The 21,689-nt window shown below is 39.6% G+C and overlaps 2 protein-coding genes across 21 annotated transcripts in view; one reads left to right on the top strand and one right to left on the bottom strand.

The window, feature by feature from the left end:
- Nucleotides 1–6,329, bottom strand: part of zranb3 (zinc finger, RAN-binding domain containing 3) — a 102,874-nt gene extending 96,545 nt beyond the window's left edge. For 4 of the 5 annotated variants that reach the window (XM_052028316.1, XM_052028325.1, XM_052028336.1 and 1 more), the window contains exons 1-3: nucleotides 6,183–6,329; nucleotides 3,069–3,129; nucleotides 1,462–1,638 (exon numbers count right to left, since the gene is read on the bottom strand). In XM_052028316.1, coding sequence (XP_051884276.1) covers nucleotides 1,462–1,622 — 161 coding nt within the window. In that variant the 5' untranslated portion in view covers nucleotides 1,623–1,638; nucleotides 3,069–3,129; nucleotides 6,183–6,329. The remainder of the gene's footprint in view (nucleotides 1–1,461; nucleotides 1,639–3,068; nucleotides 3,130–6,182) is intronic. The other variant, XM_052028344.1, reaches the window with a different exon arrangement.
- Nucleotides 6,330–6,395: 66 nt separating this feature from the next.
- LOC127577286 (R3H domain-containing protein 1-like) overlaps nucleotides 6,396–21,689 on the top strand; it is a 132,466-nt gene continuing 117,172 nt past the window's right edge. For 6 of the 16 annotated variants that reach the window (XM_052028374.1, XM_052028401.1, XM_052028435.1 and 3 more), the window contains exon 1: nucleotides 7,250–7,569. The gene's annotated coding sequence lies outside the window, so the exon portion shown is untranslated. Of the gene's footprint in view, nucleotides 6,509–7,249; nucleotides 7,570–7,879; nucleotides 8,010–21,689 lie in introns of those variants that run through there. The other 10 variants (XM_052028459.1, XM_052028484.1, XM_052028467.1 and 7 more) reach the window with 7 other exon arrangements.

Raw genomic sequence — 21,689 nt, 5'->3', positions numbered from 1 at the left:
CTCCACTCTATCCCTTTTTGCCTTCTGCAGGAACTACTCCTTCTGGGACTCCCTGATCAGTTCATCACTCCCCACCTATCCCTCCCTGACTCCTGGCACATTCCCATGCAATCACACACAGGGAGTGTAACACTTGTTATTACACCTCCTCCCACATCACTATCCAGGGCATAAACAGCCCTTCCAAGTGAGGCAAAGGTTCACATGCATCTCTTTCCAACCTTATCTTTTGTATTCTGTGCTCCCGATGTGGCCTCCTCTACATCGGTGAGACCACATGCAGACTGGGCGACTGTTTTGCAGAGCACCTGCACTCTGTTGTAATGGCCACCAATAGCTCCCAGTTGCATGCCATTTCAATTCTCCTTCCTCTTCTCCCACTAACCTGTCCATCCTCTGCTTCCTCCACTGCCAGAATGAGGCCCACTTCAAAATGGAGGAAAAAGCCCCTCATGTTCCACTTGGGTAGTCTACAACCCAATGACAGTTTTAGGTAACCCTCCCCTCTGGTGGTTATATCCCCCTTCCCTCCCCTGCCCCCTCTCTCTCCTCCAGTCCTCCCACTTTTGTCCTGTTTCAAACCCTCCCCCTCCCACCAAATCTGGTTCTGGTTCCACCTAACATTCACTTCTCTTCTAATGGTTCCCATTATCACCTTCTCAAATTCCAGCATTGGTAGCCCTTTGTGCTCCTGCTCTTCACCCTCCTGCAGCTGTCCAACCTTCACTCTCCCCTCCTCCCACCTCATGGCATGTGCCTCTCATTTTTTCTCTCCCCACCGCCCCCCGCCCCCCCCCCCCCAGTCTGCCTCCATCTATCATCCACCGTCTCCCAACTCCACTCCCCTATCTGCTGCAACCTGCCAGTCAAAGAGTACTCCAGCACAGAAACAGGCCCTTTGGCCCATCTAGTCCAATGCTGCCTGATCTTCTGCCCAGTCATCTTTAACCCATCCTTAATCACCTCGGGCTCCTGTCTCACCACTCCCCCTCTCCTCTTTATACTGGTCATCTCCCCCCTTGGACCTGACGTGGGGCTTTGACCCAAACATTGACAAATTCCTCCCTCCGACAGATGCTGTTTGACCCACAGAGTTACTCCAGCAGATTGTTTGTTGCTAGAGATTCCAGCATCTACAGTCGAGTGTCTTAATTTTCTTGTATTCTGTGCCTTCAATAAAACAAAGTGTCTCAGAGATATTTCATACTTCATACAAAATAAAAACTTCCTTCAAAAAAAAGCCAGTTACTAATCTGAAGATTGAAATTTACAAGCAGCTTGCTGCCTTCTTTTTAATCTCAATCAAAGTTATCTAAACTACCAGGGGGTACTTTAGGCATGGCCTTTGAGGGGCAGGCCCACTAAAATACAATGTCGCACAAGTAAAGCCATAGATCAGCTAATAATGTACAATAATGGTGTTTTAGCACAAGTTTGAATTGATTAAAAAAATCTGCTTACCTGCCATTTCTCTCAATGGCAAACTTGACACCTTCTTTCTGGAAAGGAAGCAACTTCTGATTCAGCTTTTGGGGCAGTGTTGACAACAAAGATTCAAATTCATTTTCTGAGCAGTTCTTTGTTAAGAATGGACTTCGTGGTAGCTTCTGTACTTTCTTCATGGCTTTAACACTGACTCTATTTTAAAATGTTGGGAATATATGTTAAACTCTGCAATTGACAATTTAACTAACAATGATGTTGTCAACTTTGAAATGCATCATAATGAATACTAGATGTGTCACACTAAATTCAGCTAGTGCAAGCAAGCATTACCTACAAGTAAATCTATTAAGAGGAATAGATAGAGTGGACAGCCAGCACCTCTTTCCCAGGGCAGCAATGCTCAATACAAGAGGGCATGCCTTTAAAGTAACGGGTGGGAAGTTCAAGGGAGATATCAGAGGAAGGTCTTTTACCCAGAGAATGGTTGGGGCATGGAATGCGCTGCGTGGGGCGGTGGTGGAGGCAGGTACATTGGTCAAATTCAAGAGATTGCCAGATAAGCACATGGAGGAATTTAAAATGGAGGGATAAGTGGGAGGAAGGGGTTAGATAGTCTTAGGCGAGGTTTAAAGGTCGGCACAACATGGTGGGCTGAAGGGCCTGTATTGTGCTGTACTGTTCTAGAAATATTATTAATTCAGAACTTAATTCACTACAAAATCAATATTTGCCAGAATCCAACTTTTCAGATCTTTCTTTCTGGCACACCATGGCACTTTGAGTTATTTTCATATGAAAGAGACAGCAATTGTTAAACTAATTAAAAAGAGCCAACGAATTTAAACTTCCATTTAAGTCTACTTGATTACATTAAAATGATAATTCAAACAGCACTGTAGGCAAAGTGCTGTATGATGCATTTCATCATCTGTGACTAAGTTAACACTTATGGTCTGTTTCCCTTTCATACAAAAAGGTTAGTTGATACACTAGGTGAATCAAGGGATATAGGGTACGTGCAAGAATGTGCTAATGAGGTAAGAGTTGAACCTTGATCCTATCAGTGGGGCAGATATGAGGGGCCCAATGTTCTAATTTGAAGATATCATATGCAAAATTCAGAAATGTTTGCTACAAAACTGCAAGTTAATTTATAGGGAACATATTTATATTACTCTGCATCTAATGTGGAGTACATCAAGTCCTGTAACTTTAACACTAGAAAACTCCACGCTTAGCAGCAAAAGCATATTTCCATTCTCCTATGTTTCCCAATTTGACCAAAAACAAAAATGGACAGTGATTTATGATGGCGAGTATTAATGATTTGCTAATGTACTTGAGATTCAGAACATCATATTCTGTGGAACTAGGTAACAAGAAAAGAGAAAATAAAAGGAGAACAATGTGCCTTCCCTTGAACAGAACAAGGGAGCAGGACAAAGGGAGAGGACACAAGTTTCAAATAAAACCAAAATGAAGATAAATTGAATTACATTGAAATTATTTTTTCAGACTTCACCTTTTAATTCATTTAAAAATTAATTTGTTGCTAATAATTACATGAGATTTATTTCAGTTAACTACAGACACATTTAATATTTTTGATTAAACATACCTACCTCTTCAAGGGAACCAGACTTGAAGATAAAAGTGAGGCCAATAAGGCACAGGATCAAAAATCTAAAAAAAATTACATTCAAGAAATTTAAATTAAAAGCCCAGCAAATACGGTGTATAAACACTATAGGCTATAATATAGAACATTAATGTTCTTCTAAATTGACCAAGGGGAGCTGGCACAGATCTGTAAGAGCCAAGTTATATCTGTGCTAGACAATGATTTATGATAAGACGTTCAAACTAGTCCTCAAAAATCAATAAGATTCTTAAAACATTGAGAAGAAGCTTTTATATAAGTACACGGTACTTGCAATTATGCTTAAACATGCATTTAATTATGCAGCATTGACAAGGCCAATATAGTAGAGAGACATAGAAGCAACACTATTTTGAGTTGAGTTTTCTGGCTGATCAAACCCCTCGCCCAAATTCTTCAGATTTTCAAATTTACCTTTCTATTTTCTTCTTACCCAAACAATAGGAGAAATAACATTCTTTCCCCCAATATACCAAGATTAAATGACAACTTCATAGAAGGCTATGTACTTTATCAATGACTCAATTTGCAAATTGATTTCCTTATCAAAGGAGCACTTGCAAAGCCAAGAAATTTGTGTAACTTGCCATCCTGTGCTATCTGTGCACACATTCTCGCCTAACTTTAGATATTACTACTGGGCAATTAATATTAGATGTTTAATTTTCTGGACACAAGATTTAGATGTAATTCAATGTCCCCGATGGGTGTATCTTGAGCATGAGTCCGTGCAAGGGTTTTCATTAGCTTCTATTTTAGGAGCCTCGCTCCCCTTTGCACTTACTAAATTGAGTAAACAAATGATTAACCCAATAACTAAACATACAATATGAATATGGTTTCAATTTCATAAGTTTTTTGGATTGAATAAATTCATTTTATCAAGTCCTATCCAATCCAATTTTTTCTTTCAAACATCCAGAATTGATTTAGCTTTTTCTTTACGGAAAATGAGCACACATTCTCTTCTTGTTAAATTTAATTGTTGACAGCCCACATCAATGAACCATATTCTGAAAGCTAAACTCTTTCAGAGTTCTAATTAAAAATCCATAATTAATTATCCATATGTTTTCCTTTCTCAGGACTGTCTTTATAGTCAATGGACACATCTCTGAATTTGGGAGCAGCGTCCATTGGCCTGCTTCCAATTTACCCACCTCATCAAAGACCGAGTTATTCCAATATAGACAACCATAGGTGTTTCAAGTATCAATGTTCACCATATTAGTATACTTGTAATTTCTGAAATATTTTTAAGATAATACAACTTACATACAACAATACTTATGCTTCTGTATTTAAGAAACAAAGGATAAAAATTAACATCTGTACTGGTGCTATGAAAGAGGTATCCAATTAGTTTACCTATCTGGCCATTCTGTACAACCCTGCATTGTTTCCTCCCTCTTCAAATACTTTTCTAAGTTCCTTCTCTTTTAAAGTTATTATTGAATTTGTTTCCACTGCCCTTTCATGCCAAGCAAGCTCGATTATAGTAACTCCTGCATAAAAGACATCCTCAATTTCCCTGTTACTTTTGCCTTTCACGCTGAATCTTTGACACTTATCAACTCATCTCAACCCTTATTTCCATGTACTATCAAGACCCCTTGCCTCAATTAGCACTCTTTTAAAAAGGATAAAGAAATAAAAATAGGCCATACAGTCTGTTGAGACTGTTCCACCATTTGATCAGATTATGCCTGATCTCACCTTTAACCTGTTGTGATTCCAAAAGATGGGCCCTCTGGAAATGCAATCCCATAAGGGGTAGGAAATCTAGAAGGAATGAGGAAATTTTTTTTCATCCATGAGGTGGTTGAAATCCAAACTGAAATCTATCCAGTTTTGACCATGAATTAATCAATGTCTAATTTTATGCTCCTTTTGGTAATGCTTATTAAGCACTAATCATGCAAACTTGGACACACAATCCCTTGTCTGAAACTCTCTGATCATTATTGTACAGATGGTCAACAAGTGGCTCTAATTAAAGACACCAGTAACATCCTTCACAACTATGACAAAAGAAATTTATTGCCTCCCAGTCCCTGTTAACCTGAATGAAACCTGGTATTCGTGAATGGAGAGAGTTTGCTAATGTTGGCTCAGGGTAGGAAATCATTACTGACTCTCATTTACATGCAACTCCAGATGCATCAATGTGGTTGACTTGTAAATGACCTAGCAAGCCAATCAGTTTGACTACAGTTAAGGATAGGCAATACAGTAAAACTGCAGTAACCTACTAACCCATTAATCAAAAATCCTGATAGTTTGGCATCTGGCTCACCAGTTTAGTTCGGGCTCCCGCGCTCCCTCCCATTTACTGGGGACACGGTTCCCATACCTCCACCAGGGTCCTAGTTTGCCAAGCTCCTTTGAAAATCAAACCCACCTGACTGCATTTGCCAAGCACCCTTCAAAGTCAAACCCACCTGGCTCCGTATCCCAATATCCCTTGGGACTCACCTGGCTCTGTATCTCTATCTCCCTTGAATCTCACCTGGTTCCATATCCCTAGCTCCCTTGAAGCTCACCTGGCTGTTTCCCCAAGCCTCCTTGAATTTTACCAGGGTCTCATTTCCCATGCTGCCTTGAAATTTAATGGATTTATGGGAAAATGTATTATTCTATTGTTTAAAATCTGAAATAGACAATTAAATGTTTGTCGGCATATTAAGAGAGTAACATTCAACATTCCGGAAAAATCTGCTCGTCTAGCACTCAAAGTATACGGAATTAATGGAGATCACTAAACTAGCTATATCCAATTCTCACCCCCCACCCAAATTGAATACATGGGAAAAAAAAACTGTAACGTACGTATTTTATGACGGTAAATCACTAAAGACCCGAGTACATGCACATCTATTTAACTCAGCAAGTCTCTATCGTGTTAGATCTGTATTGTTCCTTAGAAATGCAAGATACAAATCGTGATAATGGACTTTATATTCCAATTATGCACTTTCATTGATGATTCACAGCAAATATACGCAGTGCAAAGTAACACAAGTAATCTAATAATGAAAACGTTGTCCCCCAAAATTTATTTGAACATGAAACTCACCTCAGTACCAAAATTGGATTAAGAAGTATTAGAATTATTTTTAATCAGTTCAGGAAAAAGAGATTGCAGGTGTAAACTTTATAACCAACTTGCTTGGCCGGGAAATTGTTACTTTCTCGACCCTGCTGAAAACGCGCTCAAAACCGACGTCAGCGCGCTTGCGTCCCCCCTCCTCCAGTTATTAGCAATTGACGTAGGGCGTGATGACGCATGCACAGGGCGGTGATGCCGGGTCAGGTTGGGGGTGGGGTTTTCCCATAGGTTTTAGCTTTAGTTTTATCCCGTTTAGTCGCTCTATGAGTCCACACAGAGTTTCCGGATGGTAGGTAAGGCAGCTCGTTTATTGGTCTTGTGAAGTAGACTCGTTTTGTTAACGGTCAAGCAAGTTCCAGCGGCAACGCCGCACTTACGGTGGACACCGGAGCTCGAACGCCCGCGGCGCTGTCTCAGACTAACGTGATAGCTGATTAACCCCGCCCTCGGCCGCCGTTCATTGGCTCAATGTCACCATTGTGCTCCGGTGATTGGCGGGTATCCGGGCAAATGGGGGTGGGGTGGAACAGGGCGAATGGCAGAAAGCAAAGGGGAAAAAAAACTGTAGCAGCTGCTTTCAAGATCCGTTTAATAATTTTATAAAAGGCCCATCTTGATGGTTAACTGTGGGGAAGGTACTTGATTGCGGAAAGATGACCTTGTTGGATTTAGTGGGTCAGGGGTTGCAAATTGTGTCGAAACAACCTGTTGAAATCTATCATATCGCCCTGTATTATTGCAGATCAGTATTAACCATAAGTGGCGAGGTTGCCGAAGATGGATGCACCAGGGCAGTGTTTCTTGAAGGCATTCATCAAGAGTTACCCTTAATAGGAATGTGGGGAATTTGAGAGCAGTAGCAAAATAAATCAAAAAGTACGTTGACATAACGGGAGTAGCATTTTAGTGGAACCTGCAACGTTATGGGTAATTTTGCATCAGCCCATACATTGCTGTAACTATACATTGTGCAACTGATCACACATCTAAACCTGCTATTCGGTGCAATAGTTCAGATAGATGTGTTAATTGCCGATGCGCATTCACGCTCACTTTCTTCTTTCACTTGATGGTCAACTAAGTACAGAATGACTTGTGCCAATCGTCAATAGAGATTCTCTACTTTGGGTGTAGTCTTCTTGAGCCTTTTAAACATTTATATTTAGAGTAACCCCGGGCAAGGCTGCTTCTCCCGCCTCCATTGGTCGCTGTCTGTTAGGGCGCGTCACTGCTTCCTCCATCAGGTTTGGTTGGAGTTGCCGAGGGTGGGGGAAGAGAGAGGGCCTGGGTGTTGGGGGGCAGGGTTTAGCCATGCTCCCGACTCGCTGCAACAAATCCTCTCGGTGGGGGACCGGTAAGTGTTTATATTTTTTCTATAAATTAAATCACTCGCCCTTTAGTTTAAACTGTATTTGTCTTTTACCGAACGAAAAAAATTGAATAAAAAACCAATGGTAAATGTGCGCCACGCATAGTGAGAAGGTCATCATCGTTCTTGGTGACGGACTGAATAAAGGATTCGCGGAAGCGACGTATGGAAGGGTTTGACTGGGTAAAATTAGCCCGGCGGCCTAGTCCCCCCTCTCCCCAATAGGCCGCAGTAGCAGCTTGTGTGCTTGGGGAGATGCAGTAACCACCGGGGATTTCGAACAGACAGTACGTGCGCATTATTACCAGGCAGGATGCTACATTGCTTCAGTTCTTTATAGCTGCAATGTTCTTAGAGATGTTAAATATACATTCGCATGTGTGTGTGTCCATATAGCTGTCGAGCGTACGACATGTTGAAACCAGGTGAGAGTTCGGCTTGGTTCATATCCGACTACTGTAACCAGACTTAAATAATGTAAAATACATTATTTTTCTTAGGGGTTCTTTTAAAATTTATCAAGGGTGGTGTGGGTGTAACGTGTTTAAATCTGGGTGAATAGATAAAACGGGATTAAGCCGTGTTCCCGAGGATCCTAAAATAGATGAGTATAAATATAGCACTCGAGTACATCAGACATAATCTTACCGCTTTTAACGTAAAATCGATTACAGATCTTCGTTTTCGACTCATCGAAATGAAGACGAGAATCAATAATTATTTTTTAAATTAAATTAGGTTATTTTTACTACAACTATTGTATTCAGCTTTTTTAAATGTTACTATTTTAGTCGACACGATTTTCATCATTGCCTTGCTTTTTAGTAATTGGAATTATCATCTGAATTCTGTCGTTTATGAATAGCTCACTACCTTGTGGTATGGACTAGAACAGGTTCGTTGAGGTGGGAAGATGTGTAGCAAGGATCCTTATTTTTTTCATTTTCTGATATGTGGTGTTGTAACTGGTGTGTTTTATTAATTTGTGTAAAAGGAAACTTAATTTTGCTGAATCCTGGTAGGATGGCATGCAGTAAAACTTAACTTTGTCTCATGTAATGAGTTTTGGCAAATATTTTTATGCATTTGATATAGATTTTGCAGATTGACAATGGAACTACAAAATATCTCTGTACATAGCATTATCAGGAAATTAACCAGCATCTTATTGTGACCAACTGTCTAAAGGGATGCAGCACGATCTTGAAGATGATATGGCAATGTAATTAGAAAGAAGCTTGAAAGCTTTACAACCATTTGAAGTTGCAGGAATATTGGAACATTGTGCACTACATTGCATTAGAAAATTGTGTTATACTGCATATTAGAAGGTGTTAAGAAAATTCCTCATTGGATTGCAGATATTTTATTGACAATTGGCTCACTTTTCATGCATTATTATGTGTAATTCACATATGTGTATTCTGTGTAATTCACATTTTAATGTAATTGCAGATCTTATTTTTTCTCCCTATATGTACATTTTGTGGTAAAGCTGTAATGGTTAATATTCATGGATGTACACCACCATTATCGTATATTATGTGATAATTTTAGCAAGTACATTTTTATCTTGTGGTATTTCACACAAATCAAAGTTAAAATGGAGAAAAATCAAATTTTGGTAAAAATTACTTTAAACATAGTGAAGGCAAATATATGAAGTATTTGGACAAAATTTCATCCAAATTATTAAGTGCACTAAATGGTATGGATTAATTTGTCATTTTTGTCTTAAAATTTCATAAGACAGTATTTATACACTTGTTTACAGAAAGATTTCTGATGCATGTTGGTGTGTGGTGTTCAATACAGGTGATTGAATGGGCCTACGGTCCCAATGAAGCTGTTGTGAAGGACATTAAGAAGTGCGCTGCAGTAACTTTCTTGCACTTTATTTCTCAAGACACAATTATCCTCTGAGATCTGATGTCTTTGAGATCAGAGATGGGTTTGGAAAGGGATCATGGGTGTGAAATTGCATTGGATTATTCCATGCAAGAATATGACTAAATCAATAAAGTTTTTTTTCCCAAAATGGTATAATGTCTGCAAGGTCATCCTAACTACCAAATCACAAACACTGCAGTGTGGGCTGCTGTCTTTTGCATCAACCTACAGTTAGAAATGCTTTTGTAGCAATCTTCCTATAAAATATCACAGAAATATTGATTTTTGTGTGTCTGAGACTGGGATTTTCCCTTGTAATCTGATGACTTGTCATCACCTCGGAGATCAACATTTTGGTGTCCAGCATTGCAGTCCATTCATTACCATCTAAAGATCTACAACTGAATCTTTAGCCTCTGATAAGGTGATGGCTCCCAGTATCTTTCTGCATCTTTTCAGAGTTTCTCTAGGTTTCTCTCATGTCCGAAGCCTTGGTGCCTCTAATAAAAACACAACTTGTTGGGGAATACTCAGCAGATCAGACAGCATCTGTTGAGAGAATAACAGACTTAATATTTCATGTTAATAATCCTTCCTCAGAACTAGAAAGGCGAGTATCAAACCTATTTTAGGTTAAGAGATGGGGAGGGGAATACCTGTGATAGCATGGAGACCAGTTATCCAATGGTGACACGATTGCTTTCGAGCTGAGCTATAATTTACAAATGGAGCAAGATGAGGGCAGTAGAGAGAAGGAGGGGGAAAACCCATGCTGAAGCTGTGATTTGCAGAGCAGTTGCTGGAAATCTGAAATAAATGAGAACTCATCAGATCAGGCATTGACTGTGGAAAGAAAATTTGAATGAATGATGCAGGTAGATGACCTTGCATCAGAACTGGTTACTACTGACAAGTATGAAAGACTGGTTACCTGAAATTGTTCAATTCCGTATGGAGTACCAACAGCTGCAATGTGCCTAGATGGAAGATAAAGTGCTGTTCTTTAATCTTAACCATTCAGCTTTGTTGGAATTGTCTTTGTGTCTCTGCCTTCCTTTTTCTCCATCTTCATATAACTCAATGAACTTTTGCTGATGATTCCACTTCATATTCATTGATCAGTAAAATGAAGATTAGAGGAACAACACCTTGTATTCTGTCTTGGTAGTCTCCAACCTGACGGCATCAACATTGATTTCTCTAACTTCAGGTAACCTTTTCCCACACCCCTCTTCAGTTTTCCCTTATCCCTCTGGCTCCTTTACCTGCCCTCTTTCCCCTCCCCTGCCCTCACGACCTCCCCCCACCCCCACCCCCACCCCCACCCCCACCCCCACCCAACCCACACCTTCCTCCCTCTGGTTCCCCACTTCCTTCCCTTTTATTCCATGGTCTACTGTCCTATCATATTCCATCTTGTTCAACCCTTTGCTTCTTCCACCTATCACCTCCCAGCTTCTCGCATCATTCCCACTTACGCCCCCACCCCCTCACCTGGATTCACCTATCAGCCACCAGCATGTGCTTCTCCCCCTTCCCTGTAGCACCCCCCCCCCCCATTTTATTCTGGCTTCTACCCTCTTTCTTTCCAGTCCTGATGAAGGGTCTTGGCCCGAAACGTCAACTGTTCATTTCGTTCCATAGATGTTGCCTGGCCTGCTGAGTTCCTCCAGCATTTCATGTGTGTTGCTCCAGTAAAAATATTGTTTTGTTTTCAAATATTTGAGGAGGCAAATTTGTGTCACTTTTTACAAGGCCAAACAGTGCTTCACATAGCTCTTGCTCATCTCAGAGTTGTGAATTTTTGGAATTCTCTCCCCTATCGAGCTATGGATGCAGAGTTATTAAGTGTACTCAAAGCTGAGGTAAATTTCTGGACCATAATAGAATTGAGGATTATGAGGTCAAGTAGGAAAGTGAAGTTGAGGCCAAAGGTATGATTGTGATGCATTGTGGGGTAGTCATGAGCTGGTTTATTTCTGCTATCTATTCTAGTCTTGGCCATTAAATTGTTGCACTGTTATCAATTCTTAATTTTATTTAAACTCGAGTGCTATAAAAATTTGAATACTGCTTCCACAGCTGAAGGCTCTACTGGAATCTTGCATGTAGGCAGAATACGAGAAAATACCACTGATGATGATCCTTCACTGGTATTCAAACTGTAGCATATTATATCAATGTATTTTATACTACCATTGTTATTGCTGCTGTGATCTTTTCACTTCTGAAACTCCTAATTTGTTGATGCATCTATGGGAGTGTTGTAAACAAGATAAGTTGTTTTAAACATCATGCTTTTCCCTTGGTCAAAAGCTATGGAGGTACTTGCTTTGCTTAATTTTTTCCAAGACTATTTTAAGGCTGTTAACGCCTAAACAAATTATTTTTGCTCCTTGGTCTTCCATTTACACTCTCTTCAGCTGGGTTTTAAAATATATATGCAGAGTGAACAAAAAAGATATGGTGGTAAACCCTGTGTACAAGTTGTCTTGACTGCAGTTGTGTGTGCAGTTTTGCATTTTCTGAGACTGCGCAACAGAGATTCATGAGGGTCCCATCAATGAGGGACATTTAAAATTGAGAGATGAGTTACTTATTACTTCTGCTGGAGCACATACTCAGACAAATGCTTTGATAATTCTTCATTTACTCTATCTACTCCTGATGTCGAGACTATACCAGGGATTCAGTCATTTAAAATTGTATCAATAAGTCTAAAGTCAGGAGAAACAAACAAAATGCTGGAGACATTCAGCAGATAAAGCAGCATCTGCAGATAGAGAGTTAATATATCAGATCAATGATTCTTCATCAGAACAGTCTTCAACCTGAAGCGTTAATTCTGTTTCCTTTTCTACAGATGGCGCCTGATTTGCTGAGTGTTTCGAGCATTTTTTGTTCAAATTTCCAGCATTTGCAGTCTTCTGATTTTCATTTAAAAGGAGGCAAAATTTTGTTGAAGAATCGAATGCTTTGCCATGGAGTGGTTGAGTCAGAAGTCCTAGGATCTTTAGAAGAATATTGGAGGACTACTCAAAGCAAAAGAACACACAAGGACACGGGAAGAAAACTGGGGAATAGAATTAATTATGGAGTCATCAGGGCCTGAATGGGCCAAATGATATTCCCCGCTCTAAGGTTCTGTGGCCTGGTGCTGTGTTTCTGGCTTTAAATTCAAGTTTGTCATTTTTAAGAAGTGACAGTTATTACCTTCACTAAGATATTCAATGAAATGCCAGTGTTTCATCTACTTGATCTTGTATTCTGCTATGATGTAATCCCTCTTCACCTTGCCTGTTCTTTTCACTCCTACCATTTATCTCCTAAACCAAGTTACAGTTATCTGTGCTTAGTCTCTGTAAATTCCAGGCAAAATTCTTTCGATGTCCATAGAGTTTCTGAGGTTCTGGTCAATTTTTTTTCTGCTTCTGTTCCTGTAAGCCTTGTCACTTAATTGCTTCCAATTCTGATTCAGTGAGAGTGAGAAAGGAAATATTGTCAGGATTTTAGCTTATTTCAGCCTTTATCTTGGGGGTGATAAATCTGCTCGTGAACACCCTTATAATTAATAAAAATATCGTGACTGAACGAGCAAATGTCAACTTGTGACTTTCAGGTTGCAGGATACTAAAGGTTTATATTTAATAATTGCAACTGGCTTCTGAAATGAGTCTAGTGTTTTGAAGATGACTGCATTTCCCATACTGGTATAAACAATCAAAAAGGATAGAAATAAAAACTGTTTGCATTCTGATTTAACGCAGAGTAGTTTATGTATGTTGGAACAAACCTAGCTCATTAAACCACAATAGTCTAGACTGCAACAAAAGTGACCCCAGATAGCAGAGTTCATCTTGTATATATTTTTCTCAGTCTTTTTCATTGTAAATTTTTTGTTTATAATGGAGACTGCTGATGCAAGCTCTCTCAATGATGGTGCTGCAGTATCAGCACCGTCAGGGTGGGGTAATTGCAGGCTGATGAGTTTGTATGTGCATTTGTTATTGCAAGTGCGGGAATTAAACTTAATCAAAATATGAACATTAGGGTAGTTACGATGGGAATTTGGTGTTAACTATTACTTGGTTTTTAACTATGCCTTGTAGACTCCACCTACTTTGTTCTGATTCCTATTGTGTAATACCATAAGCATCCTACGAGTAAATTGCATGATGTGCATAAATTTATGACAGTGAAAATAAAAAATTGTTTTTGCATAAGATTAGTATTTGTAGTTGTGCATTAGCATTGTTAAAAATGTAGGAATTTTTTTTTCCCCACTAGCCTACTGATTGGCAAATTTCTCACCAAAACTGCACTGCAACTTGCAATATGGCCCCTTTTAACTGCATATACCTTTCCCTTGTTTGTAGAAAAATGTCTCCGTTCTGAATGTGCAACTTTATTTCTATACCTTTTCATGGTTTTGGATAACATTTTCTTCTAAGATTAGTAAGGCATCTTCCAAATATAACCAACTGTAGGAAGCATAATCATTCCAATGATAAATAAAAAAAATTTAAGCCATCTCTCGAAGTGGATGAGACAAGAATGTTGATGTGAAATGATGCGGATTGTCACCTGCTTGTCATCTCGGCTCTGTAAATAGCACACTTGCCTTCTAGGAAGAAATTTGTTGATTCAAGCCCATTTTATGTATGACTCTAGCACAAAATCAACTATTGCACTTTGGCAATGCGCTGCACAGTGTTGGAAGTGACCATCTTCAGGTGAAACGTTAAAACCAACTATGCTTACTCTGAAAAATATAAAGATCCTGTAAGCATTATTCAAAGAAAAGAAAATTGCCCTGCCAACATTAAACAAATTAACTGTAATTTCTCTTAATTGATGTCTGGAGAATCTTTCAAAGTTATCTGCATGACAACAATGAGAGTGTTTCCAAAAAAAAGCAAAGTGAATGGGAATACTTGGAGGTGAGAATTTAAAGAAGGACAACTGGATCTTGTTATGCTTTTACTCCTTGGTGCATAGCAACAGGGCCTTTAGCCTTCAAGCCAGTTTCACCTTCAGTGGGACTACAAAGGCCAATGTAGTGGTGCCCAGAATTGCTCACAGTACTCAAATTCTCCTGTATGTGGTTCCAATTTATTTATTTCCTTTTGGATGGGAGATAATGCCATTGTGAAATGCATTGCCTTATGTTCTAGGCACTCCTTGTCAGGTTAGATATTAGCTGTGGAATAAAACTCCCTGCAGAGAAAGAGCACTTGGGCTGGCACTACAAAACCTCAAGTCCAAGTGTTAGTAGCACACAGAAGCCCAGCATAAATACCCGAAAGAGCACAGCGCTTCCGAAACTCTGTTGCCACCCTGCTGGGTCCTATATTTTCCTTGTCAGTCACTCAGAACACAGGAGTTGTGTGGAAGCAAGTCTTCAATTCTGAGGGACTGCAGAAAAAGGGAAGAAAGCTCATTGACCTCTGCTATGATAGAAGCTTAACCTTGATCTCAACTCTGATTGCAAAAGGGCATTCATTACTTCACTTTATGACATTTTTTCCCTTAATAGTCATTTCTGTGCTCTTTGAGATTTCCATTAAACTATAATATTTTAAAACTTTATTTACAGGCCTTCTGGCCCAACAAGTCCATGCTGTCCATTTAAACCCATGTTAACCTACTGGTACGTCTTTGGAATGTAGGAGGAAACTGGAACACCCGGAGGAAACCCACATAGACACGGGGAGAATGTACAAACTCCTTACAGCGATGGGAATGGAACCCTGGTTGGCTGGCACTGTAATAGCATCATGCCAACCGCTACGCTACCGTGTAATTTTGTACTCTTAGATAACTTTACCAACTTGAATGACAATTCAAGCTACTTTCATATAAGATGTTCTAATAGCTAAGATTTGCAGGCAGATTTTCACATTAACGTGCTGTATTCAGTCCAATTTTTTTTTCATGAAAGCATGCTGGCTCACTGGCACCACCATAATTGTGTGTACTGTTGGTCTGTTTTTCTGTTTGAATATTGCTTTATCACAATCATCAATGGAGTAACTGAAGACATGCTTTTACATTGAACACATATAGGCAGTGTTGAATAATATCCAGTATTTGCATTGAAAATCTCAATAAGATCGCATCTAGTTCTGAGATCCTATTTGAATTAAAGGCAATTTAAAACCAAAATTGGGTATTGAAACAACAACCTCTGCATGTTTGATCATCATGAAGGCCCAAATTTTCATCATTCACATTGTGAAATCTAATCAAATATTAACATTGGTTGTCATAAACTTGTAAAATGTAGATCTATTCAAGTTTTGAATCTCTGGGATATTTTAAAGAACTATCCTTGTTTGGTAAAGCTCGGGAATTATTCACTTTTTTCAGGGATGGGCTGATGGGCAAGAATGGCATTTGTTGCCCATTCCTAATTTTCCTTGAAGGTGGTAGTTCCTTTTGAAACAGCTGTAGGTCTTCTGATGAAGGTATTCCCACAAAGCTGATGGATGGAGATTTCAGGACTTGTACCCAGCAATGATGATGAAATGGCAATAAATTTCCCAGTTGGGTTGGTGTCTAACTTGTCGGAGAGCCCACAGTTTGCTGCCCTTGACTGACTGAGATGTAAATGTCAAGGGTTTCTGGTGCTGTCATTGTGGTATAAGCAAGTAATTGCAATGTATTTTGTAGACCATACACTCTGAGCCATGGTACATTGGCCTTGAAGGGAATTGAAATGTTTAGATTAGTGGTCGTCGTGCAATCAAGTTGGCTGTTGATGTCAAGCTTGTTGAGTGTTAATGAAGCCAGTCTCCTGCAGGCACAGTACTGTGGTATAAGCGCATGTCAAAAGCTGCATACTCTGCAGCAAGCAACTTCCTGACACCATAAGGTCTTTCTGCTGTCTACAAGGCACAAGTCAGGAGAGTGGCATGATATTCCCCACTTATCTGGATATTTAGTTCCAACTACACTCATAGTATGGCAACATTCAGAAAATAATTTTCTGTTTGGTTGGCATATGATCCACCATCCTAAACATCCGGTACACCACTGGTATGCCATGGATGTGTGTTTATTTCAAGACGCACTGCAGTTCACTGGTGACTTCGGCGGAGCCATTTCAAATCCATAACTGCTACACCAAGAGAGACGAGGCCATCAGGTACATGGAGTGCAATCACTTGCATGTTATCCTAAAGGTTGGCAACTATCCTGACTTGAAAATATATCACTGTTCCTTTGTTGCTGGTTTAATTCCTAGAACTCCCAATTCACCAGTTCTGTGGGAATACTTTCACTGAATGGATTGTAATGGATGGCTCCTCACCACCACTTTTAGTGCATTTAAGGATGGGCATAAATGCCAATGATGTCCATGTCCCTTAAAATGGAAAATGCTTTATAATTATGGCCATATAATTTGAATTAACTTTGTAAATGTATCGATGGCATAGATTTCCAACCTGTCAATTAATAAAGTAGTTTCTAATGTATGTCCAAATAGGAAGGATTTACAATTTAAAGGAACAATGAGGTAATGTCTTCTCCCCATACATTTTGTTGCCATCAGCCTAACTGGTGGTGATCATGTATTTTAGTGGTGCTATTGAGAAACTTTGAATGCTGTAAAGCCGCCTATATGAACAGTGTGGAGTGACTATTTGCCATGCGGGCATTGATCAGGCATATTGCATGATTTGCATGCTGCTGCTGTTTTAACAGATATAGGCTGATAACACCTCACTCCTTCACCACCTCTCTCAATCCCTTTGTTACCTCGAATTGAAAATGGTATTGGTTGAACAGAAGGTTCCTTCAGTTAAATATTGGGAAGACTTGAGCTCTTGTCTGTCCTTTTCTCTGAAATTCTGCCTCTCTGCCACTAAATCCATTCCTCTCCCTAGCAATTGTCTAAAATCAAATCAGACTGTTCATAATGTTGGTGTTGTATAGTCAGAAACTCATCTCTGGTTTAAATACATCAGCATTATCATTTGGTTCCTCATTTTCCACTTTTGTAACATCTGCCTGCTCCCTTTTTCCGTTAAGGTTATCTATTCTGATTATTGTACTCTTTGCCAGCATCCATAAATTTTCATCCAAAATTTTGTTCACATCCTGACTTTCACCAGATCCTTTTCCACATTATCATTATATTCATTGAACAACACAAATTAATATCTTAATCTTAAAATGCTTTCCCTTGTTTTCAAATTTGTTTGTGGATTTGCCCCTCTATTTCCATAATATCTTTCCCTCATCAGTCTTGGTCTCCTTGTTGATGTCATGTGAAGTATGTGATCAATGACTTTCTATGGTAATATAGTTGTTCAATCCCTGATAAATATCAAAGTGTTCATTAAGTGACAGTAATGAGTCTGGTCATAGTAAAACAAGGAAAACTATAACTTCAAAAATTTTAAAAGCATTTTGATAACTGAGAGCCGGCTATTAATAACAGGAAAGAACTTGGGCTGCCTCCTGTGATTGGGGAAAAAAGAACAATCCATGGTAATGCTGGCAAAATCAGAGTGCACAAATGTGACACCTTGTTAAGTACTATCTCAGTAACTTTTACATGGAAAATTTGGAAGGGCTCTTGGCCATCTGGATCGAAGACCAAAGCAAACTACCTCTTGATCATTCATGACTTAAAGAATGAACAAGGTGAGGGCTAATGGTTGGAAGGTTGTGGTGCAAGTTTAAATGTTTTAAGTGACTTTACAAAATGCATACATCAAAGTGATGGGTAATGCTGCTAATTCCGATACTGAAGGGGCTGAGAAGTGCCTGCCTATCTGAGGAAAATTGAAAAGGCTGTCTACTCATAGAAACGACTTTAACATCAATGCCAGAGAGTTTTATTGGAAATTTATGTAACAGTGAAAGTGTATTTCCAAAGAGGGAAAGACTGTGTGAGCATTGAAACCCATCAAAGATGGCTTGGCTCTTAAGTTTGGTTAGAATGCTGTGGGGAAATTTCAAATTTAAACCCATGGTGTATCACTCAGACCTCAAGGCTTTGAACAGATCTTCTAAAGAACTTCTACCTGTTACTCATTACTTGGAGATCACTTAAGAAAACATGTATAACTAGGACAATTTTTTTTTTCAAGAATGGCTTTCTCCATTTGCCATCTTGGAAGGAATATTATGACAAAGAAAACCGCAATGCTCATGGCTGATCATTTACCTCTGCACCACTTTCCTGCACCAACCCTATATCCCTTGATTCCTGTAATATCCAAGCATCAATCGATCCCAAACGTCTTTGGGTGATTGATGGTTGGTGTGGACTTAGTGGGCTGGGGGCGTGTTTCTGTGCTGTAACTCTCTGACTCTGTGACAACTTCAAGGTACAGCTTACCCTTGACAATGCCTTTGGGCATTTTAATGACCAGTCACCTTGTCAATGACATGTGGAAATATTTGAGGTTGTTTTCCTGCAAGCATGGAGTCATAGAAAGTTTGACATGGATGAGGCCATTTAGCACATGATGACTATGTGGTTCGGTGCAATAAAAACTAGCCACCTAGATTGCACCTTTCGTGCTAGCTCTGAAGCCCTGCAAGTCATGGGTCTTCAAGTATTATCTCAGTACTTTTTAAATGTGATGAAGATTTCTGTCTGTATTGCCCTTTCAGGGTGTGAGCTCCAGACCCCTACTGGAGGGGAAAATACTTGTCCTCATTTTCCTCATCTCCCCTCTAATCCTTCCACCAATTACTTTAAATGTATGCCTTGTGTTTTTTTTTAAACACCCCTGTAAAGGAAAATCGTTTTAGCCTCTTTACTCTTGGACCTCATAATTTTATACACCTTCAATGAAGTCTTCTCCCTTCCTCCCCACCCCCAAGCATCTTCTATTCCAAAGAAAGTGGTCCTAACTTTTTTGTGTCTTCAGTGATTAAAATTTTTGATTCTGGCAATATCTTTACAGAACAGCATCACAATCACATCTTTCCAGTTAGGTGGTTATCTGAACTGTAGGTAATATCCAAGCTATAGTTCAACTAATTCCAACTTATTTCTTTGCTCTTGTACTCTTGGTCAATAAGGCAAAGTACTTTTTTTGACCTGTCCCACTTTTAATGATCTGTGGATTGTACACTCCAGGGCTCCGATGTTCTTCCAACATTATTCCATATCCTCTCATTTATTGTATATCACTATGCCTTGTTGCACCTCTCCAAATGCAGTAGTTAGACTTTTCTTAATAAATTCCACCAGATTACCATTGTACAAGATAATGGTGAGACTGCATTTGGAGAATTGTTTTCAGATTTGGTTACCCTGCTATAGGAAAGATGCCATTAAGTTGGAAATGGTGCAGAGGAGATTTACAAGGATGTTGCTGGAACTGGGTTATGTAGAGAGATTCAGCAGGTTGGACCTTTTCTCATTGGAGAATGAGTGGTGATCTTATAGAGATGTATAAAATTATGAGGGGTGTAGATAGGATATATGCGCACAGTTGTTTTCCCAGTTTTGGGGTATCGAGAACTAGAGGGCATAGGTTTAAAGTGAGAGGGAAGCTATTTAATAGGAACCTGAGGGGCAACTTTTGCACCCAGAGAAGGAGCTGCTAGAGGAAATGGTTGAGGCAGGTACATTAACAATATTTAAAAGGTGCTTGGAGAGGTACATGCATAGGAAAGGTTTAGAGGGATATGGGACGAGCTTAACTGGGACTCTTGGTCAGCATGGACGAGTTGGGCTGAAGGGTCTGTTTCCATGCTGTATGACTCCATGCTATTTTCTGCTTAACTGATCAGACTGTCTGCGTCTTCCTGCAATCTAACTTCCACCCTCCCCAACCTCTACCAATTTTTACATCATATGCAAATTTATTCATCGTGACCCCACATCAAAGCCTAGATGACCAATATATAATACAAAAAAATAAGGGACCAAGTCCTGAGTCTTCTGGAATCCCATTGGTAACAGCCTTGCAACCATTAAAGTATCCTTGCTCTCTGTCCTCTGATCTGGTTTTGGATGTAAAGTACCACTCCTTCTGGATCCCGCAAGCTTATACATCTTTGGCTGGTCTGCCACATGGGACTTTGACAAAAGCTTGTTTTGATCCCTGTGGAACCCATCAAACTCATTGCTCTCATTGACCCTCATTACCCCCCTAAAAAATTCAGTCACTGTCTTCCCTTGACAAGTTCATGCTGAATACCTCTGATTAATTTTGCTTTTCTGAATCAAGGTCTCCGCTGTCCCTTGGAATGATTCTGATCATCTCCCCACCAGTGAAGTTAAACTATCTTTGGTTCTTCTTCCCATCTCCTGCTTTAAACAAATGGTACAACATTAGCAGTCTAATAACGCTGTAGTACTATCTGGGTAGCCAAGGGGGAATGAAAATACGAAATCTCTGCAATTTCCTCCCTTGCTGCTTTCAGCAGCCCAGGATATATTCGAGCCAGGCAATTAACTATCTTGAACCCTCTTCCATGTTCTGATAAGTCCCTTAATGCTGGCTGTTTTGCTCTTTCTATTTCATCTATATTTCACACTGATTTGGCTGAACTGCAATGTAAGACGCTGTCCCATCTTTGTAAAGAAAGGCACTAAGTATTCACATTATTCCTTGTATCAAATGAAAATCTGAAATGCTATTTATGCCAGAAATCTGAAATAACAGAAAATCCTGGAAATACTTGGGTCAGGCAGCATTGTGGGAAAGGAAGCCAGTTGACATTTGGGTCAGGGGCCATTCTTACAACTAGGCAGGGAATAAACAAAAAAGGTAATTTAAGTTGCTTAGAAGATGGTGAATGGATAAGACAAGAAAATATGTGATAGGGTGAGACACTGTCAAATAAGTAAATGCAGTTAGAAGGTGATTTGTGCTCCTTTATCTGTATTATGTGTTGCTAACAGCAGGTCAGACTTTACTAATAGAGAGAGGAAAAACTAAGCCAAAATCACAGCTGACTTGCAGCAGAAATGGCCAGTTCTGATTCAGACAAAGAACAAGTTAGCTAAAAATTAAGAATTTGACATTGAATCAGGGAAGCACAGAAGCTGCAGTGCTGTTCTTCAAGTTGCATTAGGTCTTGTTGGAGACCACAGACAGAAAGGTCAGAGTGAGAATGGGATGGAGAATTAAAGTGGCAGGCAACCAGAAGTTCCCAGTCACTCCCGCAGTATGAATGTAGGTGTTCTGCGAAATGACCATTCAATCTGCATTTGCTTTCTCAATTGTAAGGAGACCACA

The sequence above is a fragment of the Pristis pectinata genome, chromosome 1 (genome assembly GCF_009764475.1).
Source record: "Pristis pectinata isolate sPriPec2 chromosome 1, sPriPec2.1.pri, whole genome shotgun sequence".
NCBI classification, from domain to species: Eukaryota; Metazoa; Chordata; class Chondrichthyes; order Rhinopristiformes; family Pristidae; genus Pristis; species Pristis pectinata.
This window is presented reverse-complemented; position numbering and strand designations above follow the sequence as displayed.